At 34.2% G+C, this 13,641-nt stretch overlaps 1 protein-coding gene across 1 annotated transcript; it reads right to left on the bottom strand.

The window, feature by feature from the left end:
* Positions 1–2,180: 2,180 nt before the first annotated feature.
* On the bottom strand, positions 2,181–2,627 carry LOC133795599 (uncharacterized). Its single transcript, XM_062233052.1, has one exon. The coding sequence runs from the start codon at positions 2,625–2,627 to the stop codon at positions 2,181–2,183; it is 447 nt and encodes a 148-aa protein (XP_062089036.1).
* Positions 2,628–13,641: the final 11,014 nt, after the last annotated feature.

The following is a 13,641-nucleotide window of genomic DNA, read 5'->3' on the forward strand; positions in this document are numbered from 1 at the left end:
TCTTGGTGTGAGATCTCAAGGATTTAGCCATACAAAAAGATAGCAGCAAGGAAGGACCTGAGGTAATTTTTCTATTCTTGTCTTTGATTCAATATATATATATGCATGTGAAGAAGTAGATCTAGAAATCTTTTGGGATTAAACTAACAATTTAATTGTGTTTCCGCTATGTATAATCTTTGATTTGATCAATAAAAACCAACAGATTGTCCCTCAGTCAGACAACAAATTTCTTTTTCTGCCTGCACATGCATGTTAGGTGTAAAATCTGCAATGAAGTCAGCTAATACGTGTGATTTGAGGGAAGTTCGTGGCTTGTATGTTACTTCGTACTCGCTGAGCTCTACTGCCCACTTGGTCAGTCTGCCTGATAATTCTGGTTTATGGAGGATTGTTTTGAGTGGGAAGGTTGTCAAGACCGTTATTGGATGGCACTGGAAGTATGGGCGCAGCTTCCTTGCTGCGTGGATGAGTGCTAGTGCAAGCTTCTCCAACTGGCTATATCGGGTTTCTGCATCTAGCAAAGCTTTGCTTACATAGTAGACTGGGGATTGCTTGCCTTCCTCTTCCCGGACTAAGATCGCGCTAACTGCCGTCTCGGATACTGCTAGATATATGAATAATGTCTCATTGTCTTTTGGCTTTGAGAGGAGAGGCAGGCTGGTCAGGTATTGTTTTAGTTAGGCTAGTGCCTCTTCATATTCAGCTGTCCACTCGAAGGTTTTTGATTTCCTTAGTGTGTTGAAGAAGAGGTGACATCATTTTAATGACTTTGAGATGAATCGGTTGAGTTCTGCGATGCGTCCAGTTAACTTCTGTACGTCTTTTATGCATGTTGGGGAAGGAATCCTTTGGATTGATTCTATCTGCGTTGGATTAGCCTCAATTCCCCTTTGAGTTACTAGGTACCCAAGGAACTTTCCTGCAGTCACACCAAAAGAACATTTAGTTGGATTTAGTTTCATATTATATTTCCTAAGAATGTCAAAAGATTGTTTTAAATGGCTCATATGGTCCTTTGCAATGAGGGATTTGACGAGCATGTCGTCAATGTAGACTTCCATCGTCTTCCCCAGCAAGCCGACAAACATCTTGTTGACTAATCTCTAGTAAGTTGCTCCCGCGTTCTTCAATCTGAATGGCATGACCTTGTAGCAGAATATGCCTAAGTTGGTCATGAAGGCTATCTTTTCCTGGTCGTTTGGATGCATCAGGATCTGGATGTATCCTCAGTATGCATCCATGACTCTTAGGAGTTCGTGACCGACTGTGGCGTCTACTATCATGTCTATGTGTGGTAATGGGAATGAGTCCTTTGGACACGCCTTGTTGAGGTCTGTGAAGTCGATGCAAACTCTCCATTTGCCATTCTTCTTCTTCACAATTACTACGTTGGCCAACCAGTCGGGATAATGCACCTCTTTCACGAACCCATTATCAATGAGCTTCTGAACTTCTTCGTTGATGGCCTTGTTTCTTTCAGGGGCAAATTTTCTTCTTTTTTGCTTCCTTGGTGGGTAGTCTGGATCAACCTACAATTTATGGACAATTACTTCGGGGTCAATTCCAGTCATGTTCGCATGGGACCAAGCAAAACAATCATAATGGACAGATAGAAAATCAATGAGTTTAGTTCTGATGTCAGGGTCCAATCGTGATCCGATTTGGACTTTGTGATCTGGGAAGTCCGGATGTATCTGGACTTTGTCCAACTCCTCCATGTCTGGTTGGTTCATCTGGGAGTCAGTCAGTCTGTCTTCCTGTAATTGCTATAACTGAGCGGGTTTGGCCTTCATGGTAGTCTGGTAACATGCTCTCGAGTCTTTCTGTTGGCCTTTAATTTCTTTTACTCCCCATTTAGTTGGGAACCTTAGAACTTGGTGATATGTTGAAGGGACTGCCTCCATTTCATGTATCCATGGTCGACCTAGTATCACGTTGTAAGCAGATGGAGAGTCTACTATCAAGAATCTTGTGCACAGATTGACTCCTTCGGCATAAACAGGTAGCTCGATCTCTCCTAGTGTGTTCTTTTGCTCTCCATTAAAACCGATGAGGATTGTAGTCTTATTTATGATCTTTGATTCATCTATCCCCATTTCCCTGAGAGTACTTAAAAATAAAATGTTAGCTGAACTGCCATTATCAATAAGTATACGTTTAGTAAGACAATTAGCAATTTAAAGTGCAATGACAAGAGCATCATGATGTGGGTTGAGGAGTCTGGTTGACTCTGTTGTTGAGAAACTGATGGTTTGAGCTGGTAGGTTGATGGTATTCTTCTCTGTCTCGCTAGACTCTCCTTTGATCGAGTTGGTCTTCCTGGCATGTCTTTTGGCTGCTGAATGAGTGACTCCGCTTACCTCAGAGCCACCAGTTATTACGTTAACTGTCCGTTCATGAGTAGGTGGCTTCGGCGGGGTTACTTCTCTTCGGATGACTGACCTGTCGACCTCCTGTTGGAATGTTCTTTTGCCTTTGTCTGTGAGTAAGTTAGTCAGGTGACCACGTCTTAATAGGTTGGATACTTCGAGTCTCAAGGCAATGCACTCATATGTTCGGTGACCGTGGTCATTGTGGAACTCACACCATTTTGCTTTGTCTCGCTGGTCCGACGGAGTCCTCATCCTTTCCGGCCATTTTACTTTGTCTCTAAGTCCTTTCAGTACGCCAACGCCTTCAACTGGTGAGATTGAAAGATTGTATTCTATTATCTTTGGCCCATCTCGGAGATGTGTCTCGGACGTCCAGTTGTACTCCCTCCTTTTGTTCTCTGATTTGTTGGGATATGGGTATGGCTCGGATCATCTATCACTCTGCCGTCTGCTTGCCCTTGAGTCTCTTCGAGTGTCTTTCCTTGGAGAAGAGTGATAATAGTTAGCTTCATCCTCCTCCCATTTGATCCATGCCCAGGCTTTGGCAAGAACGTCTTCCATCGTCTTGCAAGGATACTTGGTAAATTCTTTGTATAGGTCTGAGTCGTAGCGGAGTCCTTTGCGGAAGGCTGAGATGGATGTGTCCCGATTACAATGGGTTATAGAAACCTTCTCTTTGTTGAAGCGACCTACGTACTCTCGTAAAGGCTCACCCCGTCGTTGAACTATGATGTAGAGGTCTTCTGCAGACTTTTCAAGTTTCCTGCTACTAGCAAATTGCTCAAGAAAAGTGTCAGTCAATTATACAAAGTAGAAGAAGTAGAATTATTAGGTAAATTAGTATACCACTGGAGGGCTAGTCCAATCAGACTAGAACCAAACCCCTTACACATGCATGCTTCTCTCATGTCGCGTGGGATGGCAACGGTGAACATCCTCTGGCTATATTGTGCGATGTGATCATCTGGATCAGACATCCCGTCAAACATCTTCATATTTGGGAAGTTGAACTTTTTTGGCATTTCCACTAGTTCAATGTCATCTACGAATGGAGAGTCTGCATAACAACTTGCTGCACTCTTCTTAATTGGAGTTAGCATCCCAGGAATCCGTTGGATGAGCGCCTCCATCTCAGCTAAATTTCGAGCCAACTCGGGATCTTGGATTGGAAATGAGCTTGTGGTTGCTTGGCGGACTGGCTCGCTCATGACTGGGTGATTCAACCCGATTGTCTGCTGCTCAGGTATATTCTGACCAGCTCCAATGATGGTCTGGCTGGCTCCAACGGTAAGCTGACTAGCACTTGGAACCTGCTGATGTCCGGGTCCAGTGGTTGGCTGACTGGCTCCTGGAATCTGTTGTTGTCCAGCTGCACCGGCTGGCTGGCTGACTCTTGGAATCTGCTGTGATCTGGGCGCAGATGAATGTCCATGTTCAGTCGTGGTTACCTGTTCACCTGTATTGATAGTAGAATTTTGAATGGTAGACATGGTGGGTGGAGTTTGATAATTCCTTACCGAGGGTGATGGAACTGTCTGATTGGTTCCATCACTGTTAGAGATAGGAGTGAGGTCACCCAAAGTTTGCATAGGGCTGACTGGGCCTCAGAAGCGGGATGGCTGAACCTCGGTGGCTTGAGAGGACATGGCCTCCATTCATACGAGCAAGTCAGCATTCTCAGCTTCGAGCCTCCTCATTTTCTCGCGTTCTTCATTCATCTGGGCAGTAAGAACAGCGAGTTGAGCAGACAGATCGGGCGTCTCAATCACGTCTGACATGGCTCTCAAGTGAACTTCTTGATCTCTTTGTCGATCGTCTGATTGCTAGGGCCCCACGGTGGATGCCAAATTGTAGATGTGATTTCCTACAATTGATTAGATGGGCACCAGCAACCCGTCAAGAACAAAGAGAGAGAGAGATGAGAGTTCAATTGGGAGCACCGGTGGGGTCTCAGCCAATGGGACTCTGACGCTCAAGTTAGTCGGGTTGTAATGAAAGTTAATTGAAAATAATAAATCTATAATGAAAATAACGATATATTGATGGATGGATGAGTAGTAGGATGGTCAAAGTGACGACAGAGACGATGACATAATTCAATGATCGGGTCAAGTTCGGTTAGGTCAGACCAGGCTGACTGATTCAACTTACTCGATTGGATCGCCTAGAGAGAGTAGTACTTCGTTTCAGTCAAAGAGTAAAGTAAAGTAAAAAATGGCTATCTGATCCCCCATTCTCAACCCCTGAGGGTCTTATTTATTGTCCTTCTTTTCGTTCTGTTCTTCTTCGTCTTCCTGATTCGTCTGACTCGCTCCAAGTGGTTTCTTTCCGAAATTCTCGGCAAATGTGGTGTGAGCCTTGACTGTTTCAAGGTCCCTGACTAATTGAGCGTATCCGGATTCGGGTCCGAGTATGGTTTTGGGCATCTGGACGGTACATTGTATATGCGAGTCTATTTACATGAGTTTGTGCCTTATTGGCTAGTTAGGCTGCTAGCTTATTGGGTTGACTGACTGCTTGTTGGACTCTTTTTTATCAAGTAGACAGATTTTGTCCACTACATTTCTATACAAATAACCAACCAAATACCAGTTTCAAAATTTCAAAATTTTGTCATGTTTTCAATTATAGTAACAAGTAACTAGTTACTATGTAGGGTTTGTCATATTTATGAAGAATTCAAAATTCAAAATTTAATTTAGTTTTCGTGTTTTCCATACTTCAAAATTTCCATATTAAATTAATATATATTATTTTCATACATTAAGGTTTCTCATATTTAAGAATAAGAAGATTTAAAGTTATATTAGATTCTATAGTTTCTCATATACAAGAAGAAGAAGAAGAAGATTGTCAGCTATGATTTATGATCGCAATCAAGAGATTGTAGTTGAAATCATGATATGGAAAATATCACAATCTTGCTTAGAATCCAAGAATGTCATGATTGGAGGAGAATGATAATTTTGGTGGTATCCGTTTTGGAGTTTTGAGTGATTTATTGGTTGGAATATGCGTATGGAAGTATTTTTTTTTTAAATCCCATGTATATTTAAATCAAATCTAGAAAAGCCATAATGATCAAAATTTTCCTTTAAATCAAAATTTTCCGATTATGGTTTCCCTTATAAGAGGAATTCATATGGAATATGTACTGTTTACTTGTGAAATTGTTATAAGATTGAAATAAAATTTGTGAAAAATAAATCAAGTACATATAAATTTATAGTAGTTCAACTATAATCTCGAGGCTATGTCCACTATTTTCACTATAGAGAAAAGTGATTACAAATTGAGAGAGTTTGTTTTCTCGAGAATTAGAAATCAAGTCTTATTTACAAATGAACTACAACTCTATTTATAGTAAATCATAAGATATACCTGTTAATTTGGGAGATGATATATTATAAATATATTATCATTTATTACAATATAATAATTATTTAAATTCAAATATAAATTTATTTAAATTATCGTATTTTGGGTAATTTCTCAAATATGGGGTTTTTTCATTAATATACCTATAACAATGTTTTTTTTCATTTATACGGTGATTTAAAATTTATTTCATTAATATATATATTTAAGATTTTCTTTCAAGATTACGTCTTAGCTAAAAAAGCTTCTTTGCTACTATATCTTATTTTTCACTTATGTATTAATTACTCTATAGGATATATATATATTAATATCAAATTATACCTATTTTCAATAATTTCCTGGTTCAAGCAAAGATGATTGCCTTATGCATTGTTTTAGTCATATATATTTATAGAAAATATTAGATACTAGGTTGTATTGTACTTGATAAATTCTACTGCATTTGTTAACCCCAGATTCAATTATATATACCAAATTCATCTATTTTGCTCTTATATATATATATAGTTCAAACTATATATACAGTAATTGTAAAAACATATAAACAAATACTTTATGTAGAAAAAAAAAAGAAACTCGTCACTTCATTAAAAAATAACTTTCATTATTTATATAAAAAAAAAAACTTTGTTTTGAGAGGCTAAAACAGAGAAGTTTTATGGGTTGCTTAACAAGTTGCTTAATGTAGAGTCCAAGAACTTTACTTAGCTAATTGTTTAGTAGTATTATAGTATGTTTAGTGTTATCATTGTTACTTTGGATTTTTGGTTCAGACCGGGAGTTATTTGGACACTCATAGTAGTACTTATAGATTTTCTAAGTTTAACCTATAGTTTAAGAATATTAAGTATAACCTAAGGTTTGATTAATGTGTCTGATATTAAGGATTATATTATTATATTATAAGGTTTAGACATCAACCAATAGGATTTTAAGCACATGTTTTGAATGGTAATTAAGGATTAAGTATTTTTGAGGATTAAATTAAATAAGGGTAAAAGTTTGAATGTATAGGGTCAGTCAGCAGCTTTGAGCACGTTGAGGGCTTAGTCAAGGCTGTTTACTCCATTCAAACTCAGCTAAAAATGTGTAAATTCGTGTTTAAATATTCAGCGTATGCCGATATATCGCAGCTATAGGGGGCGATATATCGCAGCACGTAGATACGGAAAACACGAATCGATGCACGGTCGCCTCGGGAACAAAGGTCCAGGCGATATATCGCCTATAGGGGGCGATATATCGCCTCCACCAGCATGAATTCAAATACATTTGAATTCTTTTCCCTTCAGCCATTCAAACTCCTTCAACAGTCCAGCATCTTCTGAACGAGTCTTCAGCCTCTGCTGAACGATTATTCAAATGATTTTCACTTAAAAGGCCATTATTTTTATTCAAGTAAAATCAAGATATTTTCATTCCCAAACTCTATAAATAGGACCTAGTACCCAGCCATTATTCACCATTTGCTCTAAGTTCAGAGGCTGCTAGTGTTAAGTGAGTGTGAGAGTGTAAACACTTGGTTTGGGGAAAAACTATAAGCTTAAACATCATAAGCTTATCAAACACTTTGGGAAGTAAGTGAGTGCTATAGTATTTCGGTGGATGTTAGATTGATCTTGCAATCTTTGAGGTAAACCCAAAACTCTAGTTCTTTTCTGTATTTTTATGTTATTTCCTTTCTCAAAACCTTCTACTCAGTCCCCTAACCTTATTCTTATTTTGGTTAGGGAATCCAAGCTTTTAAGCATATAAGTTGGTAAGTATGTTTTCTATGGTTTAGTCTTTCCATCTCTTTCATTTCATCTCCTTTCTTTAGACTTACTCTTTTTTTATGGTTTTAGGAGTGTTCCAACAATCCCAACTCAGTCCATAATCTCGGTAACTTTGGTAAGGAAATAGGCTAGAATCAACATGTTATGTGATTATGTTATTTATATGTTTTATGTTATTAAAAGTGTTATGATATGTATATGTGTATGTTTGTAGGCTTGGGCATATGACCCATATGACTAACAAGACCCCAAATGGGTTATGGGCATATGACCTACTTAGCTAGTAGGACCCCACTAATCCCATGGGCATATGCTTGTTTAGTCTATGGGACCCCAAGTAATAATGGCCATTATAATAAGTGTATGTTATATGTATTATGTTAAGTCTTTATGTTTTCTTATGAAATTATGTATGTGACTTTGTGTTAGATTTTCCTTACTGGGCATTAGGCTCACTCCTTTCTGTTTATGTGCAGGAAAATAAGTTTAGAGGCGGAAAGATTCGTGACGCTTGGAGAATGTGTATCGATGATGAATGGAGTCAAGGGGCCGAGCGTTATTCGATTCGAGGATATAGTCTCCTTTTATGTTTTTATGGTTTTTATGTGTATTTTCCGCATTATTATGTAATGTCTTTTATTTTAAATCTTGTTTTGTTTTAAAGACAATGGGATCCCAAAATCCTTCTTAGTATTCTGTTTATTTGTAAATAACTCTTATTTTCAAGTTACTTAATAAATTATGGTATTTTCGTAAAAATGTAAGTTTTATGTATAGTTTCGATAATGGTCCAATTAGTCTAGATTAGTGGGTCATTACACTTAAATAATTTTATGAGTTGCTAAAGTAGTTTTATAAGTTGCTTGACAAGTTGTTTTATGGGTTGCTTAAGGAGTTTTATAAGGTGTTTAACATGTTACTTAAGAAGTTTTATAGGTTGCTTAAGGAGTTTTACGGGTTGCTTAAGCAATTTCATAAGTTGCATAACATGCTGTTTTATTGGGTTGTTCATAACGGGTTTTATGGATTGCTTACGTAGTTTTATAAGTTACTTAACATATTGCTTTATAGGTTGCTTAACAAGTTGCTTATTAACAGATTGTTTAAGAAGTTTTATAGGTTGTTTAAGAAGTTTTATGGGTTGCTTAAGCAATTTTATAAGTTGCTTAAAATGTTGCTTTATTTGGTTGCTCAATGAGTTGCTTAAAAAGTTTTATGAGTTGCTTAATATGTTGTTTTATGGGTTGCTTACGGAGTTTTACGAGTTGCTTAAGAAATTTTATAAGATGCTTAACATGTTGCTTTATTGGGTTGCTTAAGGAGTTTCATGGGTTGCTGGAGAGCTTGTTTATATGTTTCTAATCTTTCATTTGTGTTTTTTTATTGGTGTTTGGTTTGTTGCATGTATTTTAGTTTATGCTTTAGTATTCTATAACTTTTTATGTGGCTCTGTTTTTGTTAAACTACTCTACTATAGTCATATAGCATTTTTTATTGCTACCTGATAGTTATACTAGAGTGACATTTGATATTTTTTTTTCAATTAATGTTGGTTGTTAGTCATTGTTGGACTCTTTAGCTATGTGGTTATTTTTCAATTGATGTTGGTTGTTAGTAATTGTTGGACTCTTTTCCATGTGGCTGAATTACTAATTTAGTTACCTTCACTTTTTTTGGTGAGATATATTTGTTGTGAAATTGGCTGAATGGAAGATTATGGCAGTGCTTATGTCGGTTTACTATTTGTTTCATGAAACTTTTTTTCAGGACTGCTTATATGTTGTTTATGAGTATATGTAGCTATATAGGATTTTTTAACATGTTGATTTATAGGTTGCTCAAGCATTGTTTAACATGTTGCTTTAAGAGTTATAGTTTTAATATGGTTGAATAATGAGATTAATTTAATTGTTTTTATAAGATTGGTTATGTTTCTAAACACATTGATTTACTTATTTTACCATATTAATAACAGAATATATACTTGATTTAACAAGTTTAAAATGGATCAACTTCATTGTGCCTACACAATTGTTGTGTTGTAAAGACATGAATCAAGATCCTTATCAATATTATTCTCCATTATACAAAAAGGAAGTCATGGTTGCTACCTACAAAGAAATTATATACCCTATAGGCAATGAAGACACTTGGGAAATACATGAACATATCAAAGTTGTGAAAGTACACCCTCCAGAATGAAGAATAAGAGTAGGCAGACCAAATAAAAGAAGATATAAAGATGCATGGGAGAGAAACAAAAAACCAAAAACGAAAAATAAATGCATGAATTGCAGTCAAAGTGGACATAACAAAATGATTTGCAGAAATCGAAAGAAATATTAGATATTGACTTACAAAATCATACATTATTACTTCATTTTTTTTCAAAAAAATATGAAAAGTTAAATTGTTTGATCTATATAATGATTTTGGTTCATTTCCTTTATGTTTTAAATAAAATCATAAGTATATAAATATATATATATATAAATTAATATTGGGAAAAAGATTAAAAAAAAATTGGCAGAAATCAGCTTTTTGACCTTGAGAGTAAGCAAAATTGTCATTGCAAGAAAAATGTTTACAATGATCTATTTAGAACAAGTACTCATAGAACTGAAAGTTAGGTAATAACAAAATGTTCTTTTTCTATAATATATAAATATGATAAAAGAAAATAACAAAATATTTTTATCAGGAACACGTAAATGTAAAAACAATGGGTGAGAGAGACAACAAAGAAGAAAACATAAAAGTAAAACTAATAAATTATTTTTAATGTAATCTTGAAAAGATTTACGTATAGAAATGAAAAGATATAAAATATATCGTAAAAATAAAAAATAAAGATATTTCTCAAATATTAATAATTTAATAAAAGGAATGTTCTAAGAGAATTTTATAACTCATTATGTCACATGTGTAAATGTAATTTTTTATCACGTAACATATTCTTTTTTTCATTATTTTGAAATATGAAAATTTTTAACTGTGGCAAATTTTTGTGGGATTGGTATTTTTTAATTAAATATATTTTGCCATATATGTAATTTTATACAATAAAATACCACAAATTATGATAAATTAATTGTTAATTATTTATTTTCTCACAAAGTAGAGGTCTCAAGTTCAAATCCCCTAATATATATATATATATATATTTGTGATCATTTTTAAGAATATTGATATAATTTTATATGTTTTATTAATTTAATTTTTAATTTTTAATATTTTTTTAGTTTCTTTTTCCTTTTCATGTTCTACTTATTCTTCTTGTTCTTAACCTAAATGTGTATTATAAAAATTTCCACTTAAGTCAGCCACTACAATCCACACAAAGATCTATTCTCATCTTCTTGTTTGCCTTTTTCTTCTTTTGATCTTTATTTATTTTTAGTTATAGAAGGGACTTTTTAATTTTTTGTGTTATTGATTATTGTTATTTTGATCACTTATTCATGTTTTGAAGTTTTTTCATTATCATTTTTGTGTTTAATTTTCAGATCTAAGATTTAGGGGAATTCTCCTATAGGAGATTCACTTTAAGCTCTACCGATGGGACTCTCATGATTCTCGACCCGTGAATAGTTTTTGGCACGAATTTTTTTATGAACGTGTATATTGTAACTATTTAGAGCATTCTGCAAATTTTCAGAAAATCACGAATAGTTTACAGTACTGAAAACTAAGTTCAAACATATTGTTGCACGCGTGACTAATTTTTTTATGCGTGTGGAAAGCAATATGTTTGAACCTAGTTTTCGGTACTGTAAACTATTCGGAATTTTCTGAATATTTGAAAAATGCTCTAAATAGCTCAATATAAACGGTCATAAAAAAATCGCGCTGAAAACTGTTCATAGGTCGAGAACACTGAGAGTCCCACCGATAAGGTTTAAAGTGAAGCCTCTATAGAAGAATTGTCCTAAATACATATGTATTTGATCATTAATAAAATATATATGTATTTGATCATTAATAAAGAGAAAGAAGAATTAAATATTAAAAATTTAAGAAAAGAAGGAAAATATAACATTTTTAAGGTCTAAAACCTAACAGAACCGCCCAAAAGACCACGGGCCCGCTAAGCTTTCTCTCTCCCCAGCGTGCCACTTGGCGCAACCTCCACCTAACACGCGTCCCACAGCCTCAGCTGACCCGCATGAGAACCGCGTGAACCACCCAACCCGACCACGCTCGCTTGCTCCTTCGTCCTAGTCTGCCTATCAGCTCCTTCTGCACCTAGCCAACGCGCCACATGGCAATTTTTCATTGGCTCTGCATGGCCACTACTATTTATAATGAAGGCCCACGCCCATTAGCTCAATTTTCATTATTTTCTTACACTCTAGCTTCATTGTGCAATGAGATAAGACCGAAAATAGACATGATAACACTATAAATAATAATATAATTTGATTTTAAATAATTAGATTTTATTATTTATATTTTATTTATTTGCAAACCCAATTATATTTCTATTTTGCATTTTAATCATTTTTTTAGACTCTATATAGGAGTTCATTTTATCTATTTCACATGTAATTTTTAGTGTAGAGATAGCAAAACTTCATCACTTTTCTTCTCATATTTCTCTATAGAATTTTTGTGAGAATCATATACACAATGACCTAATCTTCCTAGGGATGATCACATTTGCGAAGTGGTGTTATTTATATTTTTGATTCAATATATATGTCTTTAAAGTTTATATATTTGAGTAATTTATGTTCTTCTATCATCTTCTTTATCTATATTTATTTTTGCTAATATTATATATAGAATTAGTCAATTTTTTATTTATTTATTTTAAGTTAGTATAAATAATATTGTTGTTTAGTTTTATGTTCAATCTTTTATTGCATTATGGCCTAATTATAAAGTGTCATTCTCAGATTTTTCATAAGATTAATATATTGCATCCAAAATAGAACATAAGTACTCAAATATATTTTTGTGAAACATGCATGCATTTTAATGTTAAATCCTCCAAATAAGTAGTTGGGATGTGAACAATTTGTTTGTATAATGTTGAGAATAAAAATCTAAATAACTAAAAAAAGCATATTGGTGACTCTTGATACCTTTATATTCTCTAATCTTTGATTGCCTCTTATTTTTATTTGCTTTATTTTACCATCAAATTCTTAAAACAAAAATCATAAATCCATAACAATTTCCATTGCTTTTCACTAACTTTTTGTGTTTATTTTTCTACTTATCTTTTTATTCTTAGTTACCTCCTTGTGGAATCGACAGGCTATCTATGCTATAATTAACGCTAGTGAATGTCACATTTTGGGCGTTAAACAATATCACATTTTTTAGTTGGCTTGAGTAGACTGGTATGATGAGATGGGTGAATAGGATATCTGAGCTAGGCCTATCTTGACACTGTTGGAAAAATTTATACAGGATCTTTATTTATTTTCATGTAGATCTAATATTAAACAAATTAATATGAGATAACCTATAACGTGTTTCTAAAATTGAATTCAAAGAGAAACAAAGATAATAATACTTACAGTATACGCAGTGGAATGAAAGAGTCATTCCTTCAGTTTCTCTAACTCTTGTATCATTTCTGTCGCAGAGTATTATCAAGAAACTGAACCATTCTTCTAATTTCTTCATAATCTTCCAATGTGTCCTTAGAATCACCTAGACTAGTATGGGCAATTCTCAACACATGAGATAGATACAGAGAGAATACGATAAAAGAATAATAAGAGGCTTAGAAAATGACTTGTGTTTAGAGAGAATCTAAAACTATCAGAAAACCAGTGATTAAACTTATGTTTTCAACTCTCTCTGAGCACTCATTTTATAGACTCAATTAGGTCATTTAATTTAATTAAAAAATCAATAAAATAATAGTCAATTTGAAGCCATAAGTCAAAATTATCATGGACTTTAGGCCCGTGAAATTTCTCATTTGATTATAAGCCCATTGGACTTAAAATCAAGGCCTGTATTATTTTCTATTGATTTAATTAATTAAATAATTATGTAAATCCTTTATCAAATTAATTATTTATAATTTGAACCTTGATTTAAACTTATTTATTAATTTAAATACCAATTTATCTTAATTAATAAATCTGCCA

The sequence above is a fragment of the Humulus lupulus genome, chromosome 8 (assembly GCF_963169125.1).
Source record: "Humulus lupulus chromosome 8, drHumLupu1.1, whole genome shotgun sequence".
In the NCBI taxonomy this organism is placed as follows: Eukaryota; Viridiplantae; Streptophyta; class Magnoliopsida; order Rosales; family Cannabaceae; genus Humulus; species Humulus lupulus.